Source organism: Drosophila yakuba, chromosome 3R (assembly GCF_016746365.2).
Source record: "Drosophila yakuba strain Tai18E2 chromosome 3R, Prin_Dyak_Tai18E2_2.1, whole genome shotgun sequence".
Taxonomy (NCBI): domain Eukaryota; kingdom Metazoa; phylum Arthropoda; class Insecta; order Diptera; family Drosophilidae; genus Drosophila; species Drosophila yakuba.
Genome location: NC_052530.2, coordinates 5,866,652 through 5,887,001, shown reverse-complemented (window position 1 = coordinate 5,887,001; position 20,350 = coordinate 5,866,652). Strand labels below are relative to the sequence as shown.

General features: G+C 41.3%; 6 protein-coding genes and 1 long non-coding RNA gene across 9 annotated transcripts in view; 3 read left to right on the top strand and 4 right to left on the bottom strand.

Moving 5' to 3' along the window:
• Positions 1 to 745: 745 nt before the first annotated feature.
• On the top strand, positions 746 to 3,162 carry LOC26535972. The gene is made up of 3 exons (XR_001453921.2): positions 746 to 2,191; positions 2,595 to 2,862; positions 2,920 to 3,162. It is a non-coding gene; the product is annotated as an uncharacterized LOC26535972 (long non-coding RNA).
• Positions 3,143 to 6,462, bottom strand: LOC6535691 (putative serine protease K12H4.7). The gene is made up of 7 exons (XM_002096283.4): positions 5,425 to 6,462; positions 5,183 to 5,358; positions 4,877 to 5,118; positions 4,598 to 4,829; positions 4,354 to 4,532; positions 3,993 to 4,304; positions 3,143 to 3,928 (listed from the first exon to the last, which is right to left on the bottom strand). The coding sequence occupies exons 2-7, from the start codon at positions 5,197 to 5,199 to the stop codon at positions 3,825 to 3,827; spliced, it is 1,086 nt and encodes a 361-aa protein (XP_002096319.3). The 5' UTR covers positions 5,200 to 5,358; positions 5,425 to 6,462; the 3' UTR covers positions 3,143 to 3,824.
• A 1,844-nt stretch (positions 6,463 to 8,306) lies between these two features.
• On the bottom strand, positions 8,307 to 10,095 carry LOC26534573 (aprataxin-like protein). 2 transcript variants are annotated; one of them, XM_015191788.3, is made up of 3 exons: positions 9,757 to 10,069; positions 9,473 to 9,698; positions 8,307 to 9,363 (listed from the first exon to the last, which is right to left on the bottom strand). In XM_015191788.3, exons 1-3 carry the CDS (start codon positions 9,907 to 9,909, stop codon positions 8,426 to 8,428), a joined length of 1,317 nt encoding a protein of 438 aa, XP_015047274.2. In that variant the 5' UTR covers positions 9,910 to 10,069; the 3' UTR covers positions 8,307 to 8,425. The 2 variants fall into 2 exon arrangements, with proteins under 2 accessions (XP_015047274.2, XP_039232685.1); XM_039376751.1 differs by having other exon boundaries at positions 9,257 to 9,395; positions 9,757 to 10,095.
• Positions 10,096 to 10,159: 64 nt separating this feature from the next.
• Positions 10,160 to 12,078, bottom strand: LOC26535257 (aprataxin-like protein). The gene is made up of 2 exons (XM_015191786.3): positions 11,765 to 12,078; positions 10,160 to 11,710 (listed from the first exon to the last, which is right to left on the bottom strand). Exons 1-2 carry the CDS (start codon positions 11,933 to 11,935, stop codon positions 10,472 to 10,474), a joined length of 1,410 nt encoding a protein of 469 aa, XP_015047272.2. The 5' UTR covers positions 11,936 to 12,078; the 3' UTR covers positions 10,160 to 10,471.
• LOC6535690 (aprataxin-like protein) lies at positions 12,039 to 13,229 on the bottom strand. Of its 2 annotated transcripts, none has more exons than XM_039376753.2 (3): positions 12,871 to 13,229; positions 12,503 to 12,800; positions 12,039 to 12,256 (listed from the first exon to the last, which is right to left on the bottom strand). In XM_039376753.2, the coding sequence occupies exons 1-3, from the start codon at positions 13,021 to 13,023 to the stop codon at positions 12,039 to 12,041; spliced, it is 669 nt and encodes a 222-aa protein (XP_039232687.1). In that variant the 5' UTR covers positions 13,024 to 13,229. The 2 variants fall into 2 exon arrangements, with proteins under 2 accessions (XP_039232687.1, XP_002096318.3); XM_002096282.4 differs by having other exon boundaries at positions 12,575 to 12,800; positions 12,871 to 13,223.
• Positions 13,230 to 13,486: 257 nt separating this feature from the next.
• LOC6535689 (chromatin-remodeling ATPase INO80) overlaps positions 13,487 to 20,350 on the top strand; it is a 39,836-nt gene continuing 32,972 nt past the window's right edge. The window contains exons 1-8 of the mRNA XM_002096281.4: positions 13,487 to 13,874; positions 13,928 to 14,121; positions 14,254 to 16,424; positions 16,485 to 16,625; positions 17,321 to 17,498; positions 17,563 to 17,903; positions 17,969 to 18,230; positions 18,291 to 18,458. Of these exons, the coding sequence (XP_002096317.2) occupies positions 13,595 to 13,874; positions 13,928 to 14,121; positions 14,254 to 16,424; positions 16,485 to 16,625; positions 17,321 to 17,498; positions 17,563 to 17,903; positions 17,969 to 18,230; positions 18,291 to 18,458 (3,735 nt within the window). The 5' untranslated portion in view covers positions 13,487 to 13,594. The remainder of the gene's footprint in view (positions 13,875 to 13,927; positions 14,122 to 14,253; positions 16,425 to 16,484; positions 16,626 to 17,320; positions 17,499 to 17,562; positions 17,904 to 17,968; positions 18,231 to 18,290; positions 18,459 to 20,350) is intronic.
• On the top strand, positions 18,557 to 19,754 carry LOC6535688. Its single transcript, XM_002096280.4, has one exon. The coding sequence runs from the start codon at positions 18,670 to 18,672 to the stop codon at positions 19,633 to 19,635; it is 966 nt and encodes a 321-aa protein (XP_002096316.1). The 5' UTR covers positions 18,557 to 18,669; the 3' UTR covers positions 19,636 to 19,754.

Here is a 20,350-nt window from a genome sequence, read left to right as displayed (position 1 = left end):
TTTTATGCTTTTAAAAAATGCCACAGGAAATTTTCACAGCCAGGAATTTGAACTTTTCGGTTGATCATCAGCCACCAGGGAATTAAGCCGTAAAATCTTTTGACAATTCCCAGGAAGACAAAAACTACACTCAGTCCACTAGCTAAGGAAATAAACACAAAAACGAAGGACATAAAATTCTTTAATAGACTGAAAATGGAACTTCTGTCTTGGCTCCACCGATTTAATAAGCATCTGAAAACGCAGACTGCGACAGTGGCTCCAAAAACACGCACAAATTCTGGGGCACTTTACTGGTAGAATCGGCGAGCATTTGGCTCTAAAGACACGTTAGCCAAATAGTAAATAAAAGCCATCAGAGACTCACAGACAAAGATAGAAGGCCAGAGGATATCCGCAGTAAAGAGAGCAGCAGGAAAAGTAAAGTAAATTATGGCCAGGACGCCAAATGGCCAAATAATTCGGCGTAAATTGATCGAATGAAAAGCTATGGAGGTAAAGGTAAAAAGGGCATCAGGTTAAGTGTGAAAAGGCATTTGTTAAGGATTGTATTGTTAAAATACTTTAGAAAAAAAAATTACTGGATAGGAAAGATTTAAATTTAAATCAAACCTAAATGGAATTGTTTTAAAGCAGGGACAAAACTTTATTTATGCTGTGACAACTCCAAATTTATGATTTCCGTACATTAGAATTTATCAAAATAAAAAAAAACAACGTAGAATGAAGTTATTGTAAATAGTAAATATTATTGAAAAGTAACTGGAAGAGCATTTTTATTTTGTCTCGGAAATATTAATACTAATTAAGTAAACTCCCAATAAAAATGTTATGATATCCATAAAAGAAAAATTAAAGACGGCGGAAAATAAACTTTTCTTTGCACTTAATTTCCACAAACATGAATAAAAGCCAGAGCCGCCCGAAAAAGTTAACAGAACTCTAAAACACTAACTTTTTCCTGGCCACTTCGGACTAAAGCAAAACACCAAAAAGAGCGACCAAATCACAAACAAACATTAATTTGCATAATTTACTGTGGACACCCAAACAGAAATGTGCCAGAATTTCGCAGCCAGTATTTTTAAACCATTTCCATTTCTTTACATTCACTTTCTCCTTTGTGCGGGTTTGGGGTTCTTAATGCATAATTTAACAGCAGCCAGAAAAGCCAGAGGCTAGGGACAATAGGGGCGGGCGCGGCCCGGCAACAAGAGCCCAGGGAAGTTGGGAACAATCAACAACTGCGTGTTGTTATTCAAGGCACACGCACACCACCGACTTTCGCACACACACACACTCTCGCACACCCTAACCACCAGACGCCACACGGCGTATACGCAACGTGAATCATGGAAGCGGGACAAGACTAACGAGGCCTAGGCTTGAAAAAAATGTACAAAAATCCGAGAAAATTGGGGGAGTGGCGGCTGGTAGGTATAGCGTAAAGGTAATGAAGAGCAACAGAGCGGAGCCGTAAAGAAGCAATTTTCCGCACACACAGATTTTCCTTTTCAACTCAAATTTCGTGGGGATTTGGCTTTGTGGGCCTGGGTTTCCTTAACAGTTTTTCCACACAATTTTAAACGGTTAAATGTCACAAGTCAAGTAATAGCACACGCGTCATTTGGAAATCATTTTGACATTTTATTGTATTTCTTTTCTGGTAACAGTATATTTTTCTTGTGTTTTCTCAAGGGCTGGATTATCTTAAATGCATAAAGGTGATACGGTACGTTTGAGTACGAGCCAACAACTCGAACTACTATTTACAACTCCGCTTGAGTGTAAGTTTCAAACTCGACTGAAGCGTTGAGCGGATTGCGTTCGTCTTTTAAGCATTTTTCCGCCACTCAACTTGAGACTCGTCGCCGCCTACACACGAGTCCTCGTCGAGTGAATTTCCCGGACGAGTGGAAAGCCAGTTGCCTCTCTCTTGCGCTTCCCTTCTGCGGTTCGGTTTTCCCCGCGGCATTCGCTCTTTGCCGTGCTCTCAATGTCACTTGCAGGGCTCGGGCACCTGCTCTGGGCCATATTTCGTTGGTTGCGTTGATGGCTTCTGGCTGGTGGCCAGGAGCGGTTCTCATCTCACCCACACCGCGGGTTGGGCCCCCGCAAGGAACTTGAAATTGATACATGAATGTTTCAATTAGGTGGAATTTCAAAATATAGGAGAGTTACGGCATTTTAGGTAAGATAAATATATTTAAAATTGAATATATTAACAATTATCTTTAAAGAAACATTAAACGTTTAATTTATTTTAAACTTATATGTCACGATTATTTCTTAATATAGTAATAGTAGAAAAGAACATGAAAATTAAGAAAATGAGAAAAATCTTGATAAATACGCCTTTTTATATTTTACGTTAACTTAAGTGCAAACCCTTTATAAGCTGTTGAAACTAAAAACATCACGGTGCCATAGTATGAAACTTTCAGCATAAAAACTGAAGGACCAAAACAACTTTAAAAACTTTCTAAATTTTCAATGAACTTGTGTAATATTTGCTAAAGTAATTCAATCCAGAAACATGTATATGTATGGAACCTTCAACTCTCTGAACCTTGATAATCCTTTCTCCACTTAAGCTTAAGCCAAGCCGAAGCTCATCTACTCGTAATGTGGCCAATAAATGAAGCAACAAATACCAATTAGCGCCAACAGAATTCGCCTGGCCGTGGTCTTAGCAGTAAAACAGGGCCAAAACCGATGTAGAAATGGCCAAGCAACAGTGGTATAAATGTAAATACGAACTTTGGAGTAAATGAGAGCCATCAAGAGAGAGGAAGCTTCGAATGCCGGCCCTCCCTATTTGGTCTGCCCACGCAACTATCCATGGAGCCACCCATTTCCCCCGTAAGTCCCGTAAATCCCGTTGATCCTACGAATGTATCCAATAGTTTTTGGTTCCAGCCGGGCGACTTTCCTGGGCGCCCACGCAGACCAGCAGGTGACGCTGATTCGACGACGTCCTCGAAGCGTTGGCGTTGCACTCAAATGCGAAAAGCGACAGTAGAAGCTTTTCCGAGGGCGGATAATAAACAAAAATATGGCTCGTATTTCCGACACCTGTCGTTGGGCGTTCTTGGTTAAATTACTTAATTGAAGGCTTTTCCCAATAGAAAATAAATGTAGTTTTGGACATGGTATATTTTATTCCCAGACTTTAATTCTTAGTTAATTATGGAAAAGGGAAACTACATTTTAAATTTAATTTGCAACGTATATATTTATATGAGAACCTAAAACTATCAGAAGTCTGTTTCTTGCGACTGATGGCGCATTTTGAATTTGATTTTGGTTATGTTGTAATAGCGTAAGAGAATTTTTAAATATTAAGCTGTATTTAGCTATTCAAATGATATTTTAATAAGATGAACCATTATTAACTGTTAGTCTCTAAAATAATATATATCAACTTGGCCAGGCTAGAGGAAGTCTGTTTGGGACAACTATGACTTTACTTCCAGTCAAGAAATTTTTCACAAACACCACATAAGTGGAGGCGTAGGTGTCCACTCAATGAATCCCTTAATCAACCAATCAAGCCAAGACAAACAAACAGGAGGAAATGCACAAGCCAAAGGACAAGTGCAATTTCCTAATCAACAAGAATGCCGCATTCGGGAAAATTGTTTACGCAACCCATCGGACCAAACATATCACTTAGTGTCCAAGCATCACTCAATTTATCACTTTGTTTGCAAAAGGACACGAGGAACTGCTCCCCTGACATTTTCAAATGGGCTCATCACACGGCGCATTTGTTAGTTTAATAATTTATTCGAGTGGATCTAAATGTGTGGACCCAGTATGATTCATATGTGGCGTCGCAGAAAGGACATAACACGCAGCTTGGCCAGATTCATCTCCACGCTGTCCGTCACCTGGATGCTGGCCAAATCCTCGACGTGCGAGTAGCCTGTGGCACGTGACACAAAACTAAGCGGGGTCTTTCAATCATTTAAAACCAACCAAGGACTCACCCGTCAGGACTATTGCCTGGTCACCCTTTCGATGCCCAAGAGCACTCCACGGATCCAGTTCGCCATGCGTGAAGATTACCTGAGCATAACGCTCGCTCTGATTGAACCCGCATCCGCCGAATTTGCTATTCGTCTGCTCAACGCCCTGGGCCAATTGCTGGGCAGTCTGCTCCGCGCCAAACGCATCCTGGCAAAGTTGGTTGAAGTAGCCCAAGGGCACCTGATTGGCAAAGGTTTGGGACGCGGATGAATAGGATTTTGTAGTTGTGTACCAGCCGAATTCATTGCAGGTTTGATAAAACCAAGCACGAGCTGGAAAACAAAATTTAATCAAATAATAATTTGCTGCGGTTTTGCTTACTTTCCGAACTTTCATCTGAATCCCCAGAGAAAAGTTCTAGCATGGAAGAGTATCCAAAGTCCTGGCAATCAATGGAGCGCCTTCCTTCAGAATAAAGCAGTTTTAAGAACTCTATGAATGCCAGCTCATCATCGGAACCTAAATTCATCAAAGTCTCACAAAGCCGGGGTATATAAGCACTTATAAGTGTTAAAAATATACATTTTTAAAAATATGGCAATATTAAGTATAGTTTAAAACTCACCTATAACTTTGCACCACTAAAGCAAAATAGTTTCCCAGCCCATTGAAGAAAGCTGCCCTATCTAAAGGATTCTTGGATCTATAACCCTTGCAGCCATTAAGATTATAAAGCAGCTCCTGAATTTCATCGCCATCAAATAACTTCACCAAGAATTTAAAGCCCCTTTCGATTCGCAAAGAACAGTTGTGACCATAACTTAAGTTAATTGATTTGCCGACCATTTCCATGTATTCTAAAGATTAAATATTAGAGATTGTCTCTGTAAAACATCCCACTTACCAAAAAAATCGGCTTTCGCCAATAATGGAGCACTGGAGGCCCAGCTGGCAGCTATTAAATCCGGATACAGTTGAGTCATCCAGGCCACCAAGCTGCCCGAATAAGAGCCGCCAACCAAAATGACTTTGGAGTCTTTCATTTCGGGACTATTTGACTTCTGGTGGCGTATGAAGTGAGCCAAGTCAGCAAATGATTGATGAAGACCTAGTTTCTTGAGGTTATTCGGTCGATAGCTCTCATTGCTGACAATTTAAGTATAAATAATATTCTTAAATTATTCCTTTCATTGAATTTATTTTTACTCACCCAAAGGGTGAGCCCATAATAGCCCATAATAGCGGTGCTCAGTGTAGAAAAGCATTCCAGAGTTTTCCACTGCCATATCGTGGGTTAATCCAGTGCTCAATAATCCTGGACTGATTCTCCATTCTCCTCCCACAAAAATGTAAATGGGTCCTTCGGGCTTGAAATACTTGGCATTACTGTAATAACGCTAAAACATAACTATGTATTTTTACATTCAAAATAATTTTGTTAGAAATTGCTACCATTTTCCAGGTTTTGTTGTTGTGCTTATCAAAATGATCCACTTTCTGGTCTAGCCAAAGTTCCTCCACAGAAGCCAATTCGTTTTTTGAACATATTTTTATTACTGGTTCGTGATTAAGCAACTCCACATTTCTTTTATAAGGATTAAAGGTAGCCAAAAAACTAGGCAACCAACAAATTTGCACACCACTTCATGTTGAATACCTGTGTTAAAATAAGCTGAAATTAGTAGTTCACACTTTTTTATATAAGCGATATACCCCTATGAAAAAAAGCCATGCATATTTAAATGAAATATGGAATATACAGACCAAGGTAAATGCAAATTTTTTTGCAAGAACTGATAAAACTTTAACACCACTTAACTTATTCAGAATAAAGAGGACTGTAAACTTGATTTACATATATGAATTACATTTTTATACGTTTCTTTCCGATTTTATATTTGCGCCCACGTCAGTTTCATTCAAAGAGCTTTGCAAATTTTACTACTTTTGCTTTTCTAAATCGTCTGGCAAGCTTAGACAACTTTATACGGCTCAAAGCCGCTTCCAGCCACCACCTCGTATACGCAATGCCGCTGCAGAAGAATAAACAAACACCCACCCAAATAACACCCACGTGGCTGAGAAGGTACAGGCGACACAAAAAAGTTGAATAAACAAAAATATTTTTAAAGCGCTGACGCGGAAAAAAAGAAACGTAAAAATGTAAGCAGCTGCGCGAGCAAGCTACAGGAGAATGCACAAAATGTGTAATTGGCATATTACTCATACGCCCCGTACTCAGCACAATGCGATGCAGCACTCCCGCCCTGTAAGCGCTTGTCCTGTGCATTTGAAGCAAAAGGATGGCTGAAATCGAAAGTCAAAACGGGAAAACATATGAGAGCATAACTCTTTTAACGTGAAGCGACAAAGGGATTAATGAAAAACTTCTTGATGCATTGATTCTGCATGTTTTTCGATCTTTGTAAAAAAGAGGGTATAGGTATAAATAAATGTAAAAGTATTACTTTTTTAGCTTTAAATTATTATTTAAAATTTTTTGAATTCTTAAATACGAGTTTTAGACAGATATAAATAATACTTTATATAACATAAATCCACCGATTAAATTGCAATTTACTAAAGTGCAGTGCAATAAACGCCTATTGTATAACATATAAAATATCCCAGGATACCAACCCCATTTCTTTGGGCGCTCGTAACAACAAAGAGGGCGCTATGAAAAGTTATTATTATTGAGGCTCTTTGTCGTTGTTGTTATTCTTTCATTCGTTATAATTTCTGCCCCGAAAAAATGGAAAATTGGTTAAATCGAGCAATTGATGTTGAGCCGCCTATTTACTCAGTTGGTTTTCACACACCGAGGTGGAGCGTAATGGCGGAGAAAAGGATTATTCACCATGAGAAGAGTCCACAGAGCAGACAAATGTTTCAGAAATTGGCTCGCCAAAATCATCATCATGTAAACAACATTTTACATACGTGGCAACATTCCAGATGAGCTCAAAAGCCACAATTCCATTCGCCACCCAATAAGGGTTCTCTCATATGAATATTTATTACAGAATCCATTTTTGAGATATCCTTGGGTGTCAGAAAAGCAATTAAATCTGCTTGAGCCAAAGGAGCAGTAACTTGCAATTAAAAGTATTTTCTTATGCAATATGCTTCAAGTATTTCCCTATACTCTCGAAAATAATATAGTACTGCCAGGGAAAGCAGATACAGATACTTGCACTGAAAACGTTTAACACCTTATTAACAAGATCTCCAGATCATTAAACAGGTAATTTAACATAAAGCCAATTCACGCGCGTATTTACCCCTCACAGGGAACTCTTCTTGTCAACCCTAAAAAGCTTTCGTCTGCGAGCATGCGCTTGGAAAATGGACTCAAATCGAGTGGTACTCACAGGGAATCTTCCCAGGGAGCCTTTCTCTCTGGCCCCACTGCTCTAAAGTAACGTCCTTTATGAATGGCCTCCTGTTGCTCGAGACATAACAGGTGGCAAGGCTAGGAGAGATAGCTTTAATGGAGCTGTTGATTTCTCACCGAAACTAGAGCCTCAAAGTAGAGACAAGTTCAACCCCGAGGCATATCGATGAGGCTGTGGCTTTAGAACCAGTGCCAGCTTTCGAACACCTTGACACTGTGACACACTAAAGAAGCGAGTGCGAATTTAAATTAGTGCAACAAGCACACGAGGACCTCGTCGGACTCAGGGATGTTGCCTTGAATGTTGCCTCTGCTCTTGTTAAGAGCCCGATGTGTATTAGCTTCTAGGAACGGCAAGTGGGTTTGTTCCCTGTTAGCTTATATTTCGCCTTGTAAAGCGCAAGACGAATGGCTGATGAGCCTAGCATATGACATTTACTGTAAATTAACTAATTAGAGTATAAATTATTAAGTGGCGCTGTCATTTCACAGAAGAATATAATCTAATGGAGGCAAGTAAGAATAGCATAGCATGACTAGAGTTCCCCAATTTAGTGTATAAATGTTAGAAATAATACTTTGTTGTTGACAGTCACATTTTCCCGGTCTGGAAACATTCCACTTCAAGCGGGTATCCACAGTAAATTTACCCTTCTCCCATGGGAACTGGGTATCCGACAAACTTCGTCCACTTTTCGAATTCAGAATCATAATTTAATAAGAGTTCAAACTGGAGCTGGGGGAGAAGCAGTGATGCCGGGTTTCCTCGGTGACTGCTTAATTAGCCGTGGGTGGCTGCTTTTCCAGTTGGCCAGAGCACTTTAATCGAGCGCAGAATGTGGATGGGTGGCAAAGTGAAAATTAAAGCGATATCTTCATTACAAAACATCAAGGAATTTCTAAGATATTGCTTATTGAGATTAATAGAAATGTGGAGTGCCATTTTTAAAATTTATTTATAGGTATATTTTTGGTCCTATATATTTATTTTACAGCATTATAAATTAGGTAAAAAATTTGTAAAATCCTTAATTAGTTACTATTACAGGATAAATTCTAATCGTTTGGGGGTGGTGAAACGATACATTCTTTGTTCTGAGGAATCCCAGCTGATTTCTTTTTTTTTCTTCTTCCCCTGCTCTTGTTTTTATTCTCGTTTTGTTGATTAAGATTTGTATCATTTTTAAAATTGTTGTTCTCGCCATTCACTTGAATAACTTTTAGGCCTGGATGTGGCTGCAGAGTCTTACGATTTAACTGTTTTGCTTTTTGATTCTGGACAGTCGAACTTTCACTGGTATTTTGACGAATTTGATCATGAATGTTTTTCGAATTCACCTCGTGCGTATTTTTCTGCTGAATATTGTAGCTTTGTTGTTGAGCTATCTGTGAGTTCGAACTACTCTGTTGATTGGAATCCTGATTAGGCTGTTGAGAATTCAAATTCTGCTGAATGCGCTCCTGTGTAACCTGTTGGTTCTTGTTTTCATCCGTTTTCGGTATTCGTCTTGGGATCGCTCCGTTTTCTTGACCGTTTTGCACAGTTCTCTCTCCAGCAAAAGTTTTTTTTGTATAATGAGGTGGAGCATTTATGGGTGGAGGTGGTCGGAAACCTTTGTTTCCCGGGGTCCTAGTGTAGCCCTTTCTTTGAGAAGGTGAAAAGTAATGACCGTCCCCAAAAGTCCTAGGTCCGTGATACATAAGTAGAAGCGGCCTATGGTTCAACTGATTAAGTTGAGGCGGAGTCATCGCTTGGATATGTTTTGGCGGAGTGTTTCGGAACGACATTTTACTTATTCCATCTATTATGTGCTTCTGTTCATGCTCCTTTTTTCGACTATGCCAGTGGTAAAACAGGTGGGCCTTTAAGTCCAAAAGCGATTCCGGGGCAAACTTGCATTGGTTACAAATCAGAGGCTGCGATAGCATCTCATTTACTAGCGATTTTGGCAGTCGTGAAAAGCAGTTTTCCCTCTCCAGATGAACGCACAGTTCTAAAAGATAACAGATTCAAAAACGTACAAAACTCTTATCAAAAATTTGTTTTTATAAATTTAATGGGATATGTGCCCACAAGTCTTTTTGTTTTCGTAGTTATCTTACTTTCGTAGGGAACAAATAGTTCGGTGTTGTGCGCGTTCCAATGTTTCTTGGTCTTCATACACGGTGATACGAAGTCCTTGGAGATGACATGCAAGTGGAGCCTTTGCAAGCTAGGTTCGGCATGAAATCCCACCTGGAAGTCCTCCCAAGTAACTCCTCGTATTTTGACAGCATTCTGCGCCAGATTATAAAGCTCCCTCAAAAGCGGCAGATGGGTCCGGTTAAGCTAAAAGATATAAGTTATTTTTATAGCTCTATCGTAGTTTTTGCTGGCATTAACTTACATGAAAAATACTAGGAATATCTTCCCTTGGAAGGACCAGATAGTGGTGCTTTGCCTTGGGAAACTTGTCTGGCATGACTACACCGAATTCCGACGAAGTAATCAGATAGTCGGTCCTCGACATGTCTCTGATTAATCCGTACTTCCAAGACATGTCGAATTCTGGTCATCCGCTTAGCTTAAGTTAAAGTCATTTTACAATGTGTACTGAAAAAAAATAACTCGAACAGCTGGCACCTAGGTGTTGGAAAACGGAAAAACACGTCTTAAGGTGTAACTCTGATCCGATATTTTCTCTTCCGATAGTTCTTCTGAAAATAAAGGAAGACTTTCTACATTAATTTAACAATTTTTTATTTTATTTTCTTTTACTCCTTTTATTCCATTTATATATACACAGTTAGTTAAATCAGATATCAGATTTTTGGCGTTTCAATACGAATTTATTTTAACAGACATATGCAAGGATTACAAAAATAGTTTTATAGTTTGGCAATGCATATATGTACATATGTATAAATTGATTCCGTTTTTTTTAATGTTTCACATTTACTAGGAAAGAGTTAGTTTTTAAATCCAAAGTCATGATTCCCTACAAAAAATCAATTTGGGATCGTTTTTTCCGAATCTAAAGTCTTTCTGGTAGTTTACCAACTGCTGTTCGGTAGTGGGAATTGTATCAATAGGATGATAAATGATCCTAAGCTTGGTTGGAATTAATTGAAGGTTGAAGGTGCGGGATTATTAGCACCTTGATTCTGATGATTGCCCGCGGATTGCTGCCGATTTTTCTGTTGATACGGCTTCTTTCGATTTTGTGGGTTATTAGGTGTTTGGCTTTTAACTTGATTGGGATTCTTGTTTTGATTTGGATGCTGGATAGTCTGTTGATTCTCAGATTGTTGCTTGGCATGAAAGGCATTCGGGCGGTTTTGGGGCTTAGATTTCTGATTTGGATGCTGAGAATCGGAGGCATGTGTTGGATTCCATTTTGGTCTAACTCCCTGTTGCTGACCTGGCGGTCCAGCTTGACCACTTGTCGGTGCATTTTTTGGAAATTGCTGAGGGCCAGGCTGGGCCATTCGATTAGGTTGACGCGGCGCGTTGGATCTCGGAAAACGGAATCGGTTCTGATGTTGATTAGGCTGAAAGCGCGGACCACTCCAAGAAGCCCTTGGACCTTGAAGTGGCATAGGTCCACGAGGCCCAAAACCAGGGTGTCTATAATTAAAGTTATTGGGTTGACGCGGATTCAGAGATTGTATATTAAGAGACGGAGTGTTCCGGAATGGATTGTTGGGATTGTTCTGATTCATCATGTTGACTGGAGGTCTGTACACGTACTTGACGTAACCACCTTGGGCCTGCTGCTTGCCCTGCTGTTGTTGTGGCGTTAAGAGGCTTCTTGGAATTTTATTGGGATTTCGGGCAATATCAGCCACTGGCTGAACTTGAACTGGCTTTTCAGGAAGCGGCTCCGGTTTAGCCACCTCATCCAGCTTAGTCTCATTTATCATTTCCATTATTTTATCCATTTTTTTCTTCTGCTCACGCTCGCCTTCCTTACGCATCCAGTGCTGATACAGGTGAGCCTTTAGGTCCAGCAGCAGATCGGTAACAAAATCGCACTGGTTGCAACGTAATGGCTTCTGATCCTGCAACTCTTTGTGCCTCTCTTCCGGAATGGGTTCAATGGATCCCTGCACACTGAGCATCATGTGCACCATTTGAAAAGGCATAAATAGCTCCGTATTAAAACTATTCCAGTGCTTTGGACGCTTCATGGCCATGGAATAAAAGTCGTCAGAAATAACATGTAGATTTAGACGATTCCAGAAGGTGTTGACTTTGAAACCTATGCGAAAGTTACGCGACTCCAGGTGCTCCTGCTTCTCGATTATTTGATTTGCTAGATCCATCATGTGATCCAGCAAGGGCAGCTGCTCTTCGGTTAACTGATTTTAGGGAAGGAGAATGAATAGTTAATTTAAGTTTCTGACACAACCCACCTTAGTTATATCCCTGAACTCATCCTTGGCCACCACCCGAAAGTGGTATTGCGATTTGGGAAAATCTGCTTTAATGACCACCGCCCGATCACTCTCGATGAGAAAGTTCCTCTTATCACTTAGCTTGCGCTTCAGCTCATCTCGGAAATATTTCAATTCATCCACCTCCATTTTAATAGATTCGATTTGTATTTTGTATTCGTTGAAATCCCCGAAATCAAATTAATATAAGTTGTGCCTGCCTGAATTCAGCCCAGCTGACTTCTCGGCTCTGTTATGGGGAGGAACTGGTTCTTTTGTTCTCACTGGTAGTTCGCTTGCGAATGGATTTTGGATCTTGGAGGTGCGCCACCAGATGCTCCTTGAGTGTTGGCAAATTTTTCGCCACAAACTCGCACTGATTACAAATAAGTGGCTTGGCCAGCAGCTCGTCTTTCAGTGATTTCGAAAGTCTCGAAATGCTATTCTCCTTCTCCAGTTGGGAATACAGTTCTAAAAAAATGATGTATGTGTATGTACATGTAGATTAGCAAAAGGAAGTATAGAATGGAATACTAGGCAGAAAATGATCCAGACATTCTTCAAATTTAAGGAGTTTTGAAATTAATGAATGGATGCCAAAGTCGTTTGTCTTTAGGCAGTTTGCAAACCATATTCTTAACTGAAAAAGGCACTCTTATTGAAGAAGATGATGTTCTAAAAATGGCACCGCCTGTATATCTCTATTAACTATCTAACCAGAGTATTCGATTTCTTTTGTTTGCTCATGGTGCTCCAGTTGCCGCATAAAGCCAGCTTCAAAAGCCTTACTTGTGTAGGGCACAAAGAGCTCGGTGTTGAATGAGTTCCAATGCTTTTTGTTCTTCAAACTGGGTGATACAAAGTCCCTGGAAAGGACGTGCAAATGGAGCCTTTGCATACTCGGCTCCGCGTGGAACCCCACGTTGAAGTCCTGCCAGTGCAGCCCTTTCACCTCCACAACGTTCCTGGCCAGAAGATGAAGCTCCTCCAGGAGCGGCAGATGGCTGCGGTTCAACTAAATGGATCAGAGTATGTTCATAGTTATTTGGAGATTGCAAACCGTTTAAGGATAAATCTTTGCTTACGTGAAAGATGCTGGGAATATCTGCCAAGGGCAACACCAGGTAGTGATGCCTCGCCTTGGGAAACTTGTCTGCTATAACCACTGCGATTTCTGATGAAATTATCAAACTTTCTGGTTTTAAGATTTCTTTGACAAGTGCATTTGACCACGACATAACAAATGCTAGTGCCGAATTTGGTTAAAATGGCAGCAACGCGGATCAAATAGTTTTCTACGTATTTGATGCCCGAGTTAGATCTTTTTTTTGACGGTTGTTTAATTAAATACTCTATTTAAAAAGGAAGTACGCAAGTTATTTAATTGTTAACTGAAAACAAAACCAAAACTATAACAGCTGGCTGGCAGTGCTGGAAAACCTCTAGAGCTGACGCTGCCTGCCATATTTTCCACCAGAAACAAATTATTGGTGAGCTCTGAAGCGTAGAACTGATCAAATACGGCAAAGAAAATTAGTGTGTACGCATTTATTTTAGTTTTCGCAACATTGTCAACATGTTAACCAATGTTGTATTACAAATAAAACTCAAATCTTTAATATTATATATTATTATATTATATATACGCCCACTGTGCAAATGGCGATAGTTTCAGATGTGAGGGTCACTCGTTGGTATTTTTTTGCCGATCCTGCCACGGTCATACTGTTGTTTACCTCTATGCATGCCGAATAAATAGCGAAATTACGTGATAATTGTGTTTGAAAGCTGACTAAAATCGCTGCTGCCATGGAAGCCAAGCCCGTGCTGGCGCCCCAGCCACGTCCCCGAGCCATGGCGGAGCCGCTGCACATCCAGCGCTTGGAGGCGGCCCTCAACATGCGACCCTTCATGAACATGGCCAAAAGAACCTTGCGGAAGCCACTAAGTAGCAACGAGGAAACTGACGACGAGCATGTGGTCAAGAGGGAACAGGATGTACAGGACTCAGACGACTCCTCCACCGTGGGCGTGGTCCGAATGAAGCAATCCAGTATGCGGAAGAGTCGTCTGTTAGCCAGCAAGGAAGGTGAGTAGGTATCGGAGGAAGACTAGTACACCTTCTAAAGTTTACCTTAACAGAGCGACAAAGTGTCAAAGCACAACTTTATAACTTCAACGAGCTAACGAGCGATCGGGAGTGGCTTTACGATCTTCTCCTGAGCGACACGGAAAGCGATGATCCCACCATCACTGAAGATGAGTATGTGCAGCAACTGCTGAGGGAGCACGTCCGAGAACAGCGTCAGCGGAAGAACTACTACAAAAAGGCCACGGTGAGTGATGTAGATGTGTCATGTGGGTTTGTTTTGCAGTCAATGTATAATAGGTAAAAAAGTTGATTTGTGGTATTTCGAATTAGAATAGGGAAAAAAAAGACATGCGTTTACTGATTTAATCCCTTTCAGAACGCGCAGTATGCATACTATGGCAGCGGCTTGCTGTCCAACCACGACATCTTTGCCGAGCGTCAGCTGGCGACTGCAGGAGTGCGCAAAAGGCGTCGACGCACCAAACAGGAAATACTTCTGGCCCGTTTGGCTGAGGCCCAAGCTGGACCAAAACCACCCAAACAGAGAAGAAGAGGCCGCAAGAAGCAAGAAAACCTGGAATCACCAGAATCCGGTGAGGTGCCTCCGTCAGAGCTGGGTAAATATACATTTGGTGACACGCTACCCAACAACGAAGACGAAGACGAAGATGGTGGCGAGGTTGACTACAAAAGAGAACTGGCCAGCTTGGCGTTGGATTACCCAGAGGAGGAAGAAATCGAGGAGGAGGTAAATGTGGAGGGCGGCACCGAGGGCCAAGTAACAAAAATTCGGCGAAAGCGAAAGAACCCAGCGGCTTTGGCCGCTCGTCGTCGGCGCATCTGGCAGATCATGTCTAAGAAGGAATCCGGCAGACTGCAACGCATCAAGAGTAATAATCACAAGGAGATGCTGGCTAATTGTAAAAGGGTGGCTGGCATGTGCGCCAAAGTGGTGCGACAGCGTGCTATCAATTCCCAAAGGATCATGAAGGAAACTGTGTGGCGTGCCAAGCGGCTTACCAGGGAAATGCTTGCTTATTGGAAGCGGTACGAACGCGTGGAGCGGGATCAGCGGCGCAAGCAAGAGAAAGAGGCGGAGGAACAGAGAAAACAGGACGTAGAACTTATTGAGGTGAAACGCCAGCAGCGTAAGCTCAACTTCCTGATCACTCAAACCGAGCTGTATGCCCACTTCATGTCGAAGAAACTGGGCCAGGGCAGCGAAGAGGATCAGCTGCGCATTCTTAGCCAATTGGATGAAGAGACCAATGCCAGGTTGGCGGCTCAAGATGACTATGACGTAGGAGAGATGAAACTTTTGGCTCAGGAGAATGCCGAGGCAGCCATGCAAAGAGATCTTGACAAAACCAGGGCATTTGATGTCTTTGTAAAAAAGAAGGAGAAAGAGGAAGAGAAAAAAGAGCAGGAAAGTGGGGAGGATATAAAACCGGAACCCCGACCCGAGATGAAGGACCTACCCCAACCCAAAATGTTTAAGGGAACTCTCAAGGGTTACCAAATCAAGGGCATGACTTGGCTAGCAAACATCTACGATCAGGGAATCAGTGGCATCCTCGCAGATGAAATGGGTTTGGGAAAGACTGTCCAATCGATAGCTTTTCTTTGCCACATAGCCGAGCACTACGGAGTGTGGGGTCCCTTTCTAATAATCTCACCTGCATCTACTCTTCATAATTGGCAACAAGAGATGTCTAGATTTGTGCCCGACTTTAAGGTGGTACCATACTGGGGCTCACCTAGCGAACGTAAGATCCTGCGCCAGTTTTGGGACCAAAAGCATTTACACACTCGCGATGCCAGCTTTCATGTGGTAATTACTTCTTACCAGCTGGTGGTCAGCGATTACAAGTATTTCAACCGGATCAAGTGGCAGTACATGGTTTTAGATGAGGCACAGGCCATTAAAAGCGCCGCCTCGCAGCGTTGGAAGCTTTTACTGGGCTTCAGCTGTCGTAATCGATTACTTCTCAGTGGCACTCCTATCCAGAACAGCATGGCAGAGCTATGGGCTCTGCTGCACTTTATCATGCCTACGTTGTTTGATTCCCATGATGAGTTCAACGAGTGGTTCTCCAAAGATATTGAATCGCATGCAGAAAACAAAACGGGAATTGATGAGAAGCAAATTTCCAGACTTCACATGATTCTGAAACCCTTTATGTTGAGGCGGATAAAGAAGGATGTGGAGAACGAGCTGTCGGATAAAATTGAGATCATGGTCTATTGTCCGCTGACCATTCGTCAAAAGTTGCTTTACAGGGCGCTGAAGCAGAAGATCCGCATTGAGGATCTGCTTCACCTGACTAGTGGATCCACTACTACTTCATCATCTTCTTCGGCATCAAATCTGATGAATCTGGTCATGCAATTTCGCAAGGTATGTAATCATCCTGAGCTGTTTGAGAGAAGGGACGCAAAAAGTCCGTTCTTTATGCGATGTGCGGAATATACTATTCCCAGATTGGTTCACGAGGAAGGACTTATACATAGAATGCTGCCAAGTCGAAAGCACTTGCTCTATAACCGGTAAGTAGATAGGTTTTGAGGATTGTATCATATTTTAATTCCTCGACTGCCCATCCGCAGGTTCAATATATTTAAATCGGAATACATGCAAAGGTCTCTTTTTGATGATGTGAACGTGAATAGTTGTTTTGGATTTACCCGTCTTTGTGATTTATCTGTGGGAGATATGGTAGAAGTAACCTTGAATGGACTGATAGATTTGTGAGTAATATATAATAATATAAGGGTATACTAGACTCGTTCAAACGTAGCGAATCCGACCCAAAAGTTTGTCTCGATTGGCATATCGAGACCTTTTTATACCCTTTACTCGTAGAGTATATATATTCTTGATTAGGATCAATAGCCGATTCGATCTGGCCATGTCCGTCTGTCTGTCCGCCCGTATGCACGCTGAGATCTCAGAAACTACAAAAGCTAAAAAGTTGAGATTAAGCATACAGACTCCAGAGACATAGACGCAGCGCCCACAAACCGCCCAAAACTGCCACGCCCACACTTTTGAAAAATGTTTTGATATTTTTTCATTTTTGTATTGATCTTGTAAAGTTCTATCGATTTGCCAAAAAACTTTTTGCCATGCCCACTGGTCCCCGCCTAAAACTGCCACGCCCACGCTTTTGAAAAATGTTTTGATATTTTTTCATTTTTGTATTCGTCTTGTAAATTTCTATCTATTTGCCAAAAAATTTTTGCCACGCCACTCTTACGCCCACAAACCGCTGACAGCTGAGTAACGGGTATCAGATAGACGGGGAACTCGACTATAGCGTTCTCTCCTGTTTTTTAATTGAGTAACGGGTATATGGTAGCGGAGGATCTCAAAATAGCGTGATCTTTTCTTTGATACACAATACAATTAAATATTTACAATGCCTCTATTTGAATTCCGACAGTTTTTTGCATTATCAAAAAGTTTTGGAGAAATACCCACTACTGGCCTACCGTCGTTTTTGGTGGAAAAAGCAGCCTGACAGTAGATATCAACTGTTGGAGCCGATGCTGGAAAACAAACTAGTTCTCGACTATATGCCACCAAACAGTGTCCTTAAGAACTTTGTATTCACAGGAATGGTAAAATCCGTAAAAAGTTTTAATTTTTTAGACGAACAACTTATACAAAGATTTATTTTTAAAGACCGCCAACGAAAGCAGCATTTACGCCTTTGGCGATTACTTTACGTACAACATGCAGGAAACCATCGAACACCGTGTAATTCGGTCAAAGATTCTTAAGGAAAAAACGTTGTTGATCGAGGAGATGGAGGACGTGTCCAAGCCAAAGCTGGAAATTGAGTCTGTGGAGGTACAAACAAAGTCAAATGCCAAAAGCGATGTAAAGGTGACAACGCTGCTGCTGCTACCGGAGTTTCCGCATCGCCCACGAAAACCTAGAAAATACCTATGCGAACCGCTTTCCATGCCACGACTACTTTATGATTTGGGACAGAAAGTTCAAGCTGTGCACAGATATTTATAGTGAGTTTAAAATGACTTCTTAAATTGGATCTGTTTTTTACTTTCGTTTTATATTTCCATGGTAGCTGCGAGAGTCGGTCTGCAGCGTGGGCTCAGATTCGACACAATCAGTGTGAGAACAACCAGGGCAGGGAGCTCGTCTTTAGTGGATTGGCCGTGTGCAAGCCTTATAGTGGATGGTCTTCAATTGTGGTGCCCGACAAGGAAACCCTGATTACCGACGCCGGCAAGCTTTTTGTTCTGGACACCTTGCTCACTCGGCTGAAGGCGAAGGGACATCGAGTACTCATATACTCGCAGATGACCAAGATGATTGACTTGCTAGAGGTATGTTAAATAAACTTCTAGCGCTTATTGTCAAGTTTAATTGTGTGATAAAATGCCTAGGAGTACATGTGGCACCGCAAACATCGCTATATGCGCCTGGATGGTTCAAGCAAGATTTCCGCTCGTCGCGATATGGTTGCCGATTTTCAAACTAGAGCAGATATCTTTGTGTTCTTGTTGTCAACGAGAGCCGGAGGTCTGGGAATTAATTTGACAGCCGCTGATACGGTGAGTTCATACATAATGCCAAATTATTTTTACCGTGCTATTTAAAAAGGTTTATCTTGGCAATAAGGTTTTTTTTTGTTTTCCTTGTGAAGTATATTAGTGCCTTTTGAAAACTTTTCACTTATATGGTCCGAAATTTCGAATGAATTACCTAAAACCAATTCATTTCAAACAATAATTTTAAGTAGGCAAAATTTTAACCTCATTCAAAATGCACTACACCCGTTGCTTAGAACCCATGGACAAGACGAAGAACACGAAACTTCATCAGCTTAAGTCCAGCGTTACTCCTTACAGACCAAAGCCGAGCCTAATACGTAGTAATTCCCCAAAATTAGAGAACGATAAGCGTAATGGCTTGGACTTGGAGCTGCTGAATAATCCCGAGATACCCAGCGTAAAGCGTGTACGATGGGCTCCGATGTATGGAGAAAAGATCCCGAGTACGACCTCCGTTTGCAGCTTTCCACTAAGGTCCAAACAGGCTCAGTTTGATCAGGACTTATCAGATGAGTTAATACTGGCCAACGAGCTTCGATTGGCGGTGCATCGAGGGGGAGGTTCCATCGATCCCGAGAAGAATTTCGAGCTGAGGGCTCGACTGTCTCCATTGCAGTTGCCATACAGTCGTGTGCAGCGAATTCTGAAAGAGTGCGAGTTGAGTGAGAGGAATCAACACACCTATAGTATACCCATGGACTATGGGCGCCAATTGGTTGCCATGGTTTGCAAGATCCGGACGGATAATCTGCCCAACCTGAAGCTGCGTTTGGCCTCTTTACTTCGGCAAAACAAAACGCGCTTCTTTAATAGACATTTGTTTAACGAAACTGGCTTGATTGAGGCCACATTGCCTAGCAAAACACCTTTAAGTTTTGAAGAATTTAATCAAACGTTGCGAACAGATGCTCTGTGGTGCAAAGCCACCGATAGCGCCATTACCGATTTGGGAAAAGGGTCTGTTTTGTTCAAGTGTCGACCTCTGGACCTCCAAGAGGTTACGTACAAACTAAGGCAGTGCAACTATAAGATTATAAACAAGGAGGTGGGCCACTGTCCAAACAAGCCGCTCGTGGATTTAAATGATCGACAAATGGCCCGCTACCAGGAGTTTCGTACAGCGCTTCTTCAAGATGTAGATGTCGTAAAGATCTATGACAACGTGCGTGTCCAGTAGCTTAAATCAGTCCAGTAGACGAAAATCCTAAGTTATATCAAATTATCAAAGTGAACTTAAATTATATAATGTGTTTCCTACAGTTATTCCATAATAACAAACTCACGACCTCTCTACAATTCGTTATGAAATCATTTTTTGATTTATGTAGTTATTTGTAAAGTATATTCTCTTTTTCCTTTGAAAGTGTATTTTGATAACTCTATTATCACAGTTTTCGTAAGACTTAGGAGGCGGGCTTTGAGTACGTACTCAAACGACCAATATATACAATACAATACATACACTGGTAGGCACAATTATTTTGACAAAACGTTCTTTCTTGTTCCTCAGTACTCTTTTATCAGCAGCGTTCAAAGAGTGCGCAAAAGTTCATAAATAGCATATTAATAATAGCATATAAAAAAAGTAGCAAGAATTTTAGTTCAAGCTCAAGATCAAAGAGTACTGAGAAACACGAAAGAACATTTTGTCAAAATAATTGTGCCTACCAGTGTACAATGGAAAGACTAATTAATTTTATATATACATAGATACTATGACTTCTAAAATCTTTGTTATACATTTTTCCTTATGCAGTTCCTTATTCTTAGTTCTCTACAGTGCAGTAATTGTTCCCCTTTCACTTGATGATTTATAGAGAGCTTTAGGATAATATTTTACACGTCAGTATAGAGAGAAATTCCTTTGCAATTGTCCCGATCTCGAAGGCGGA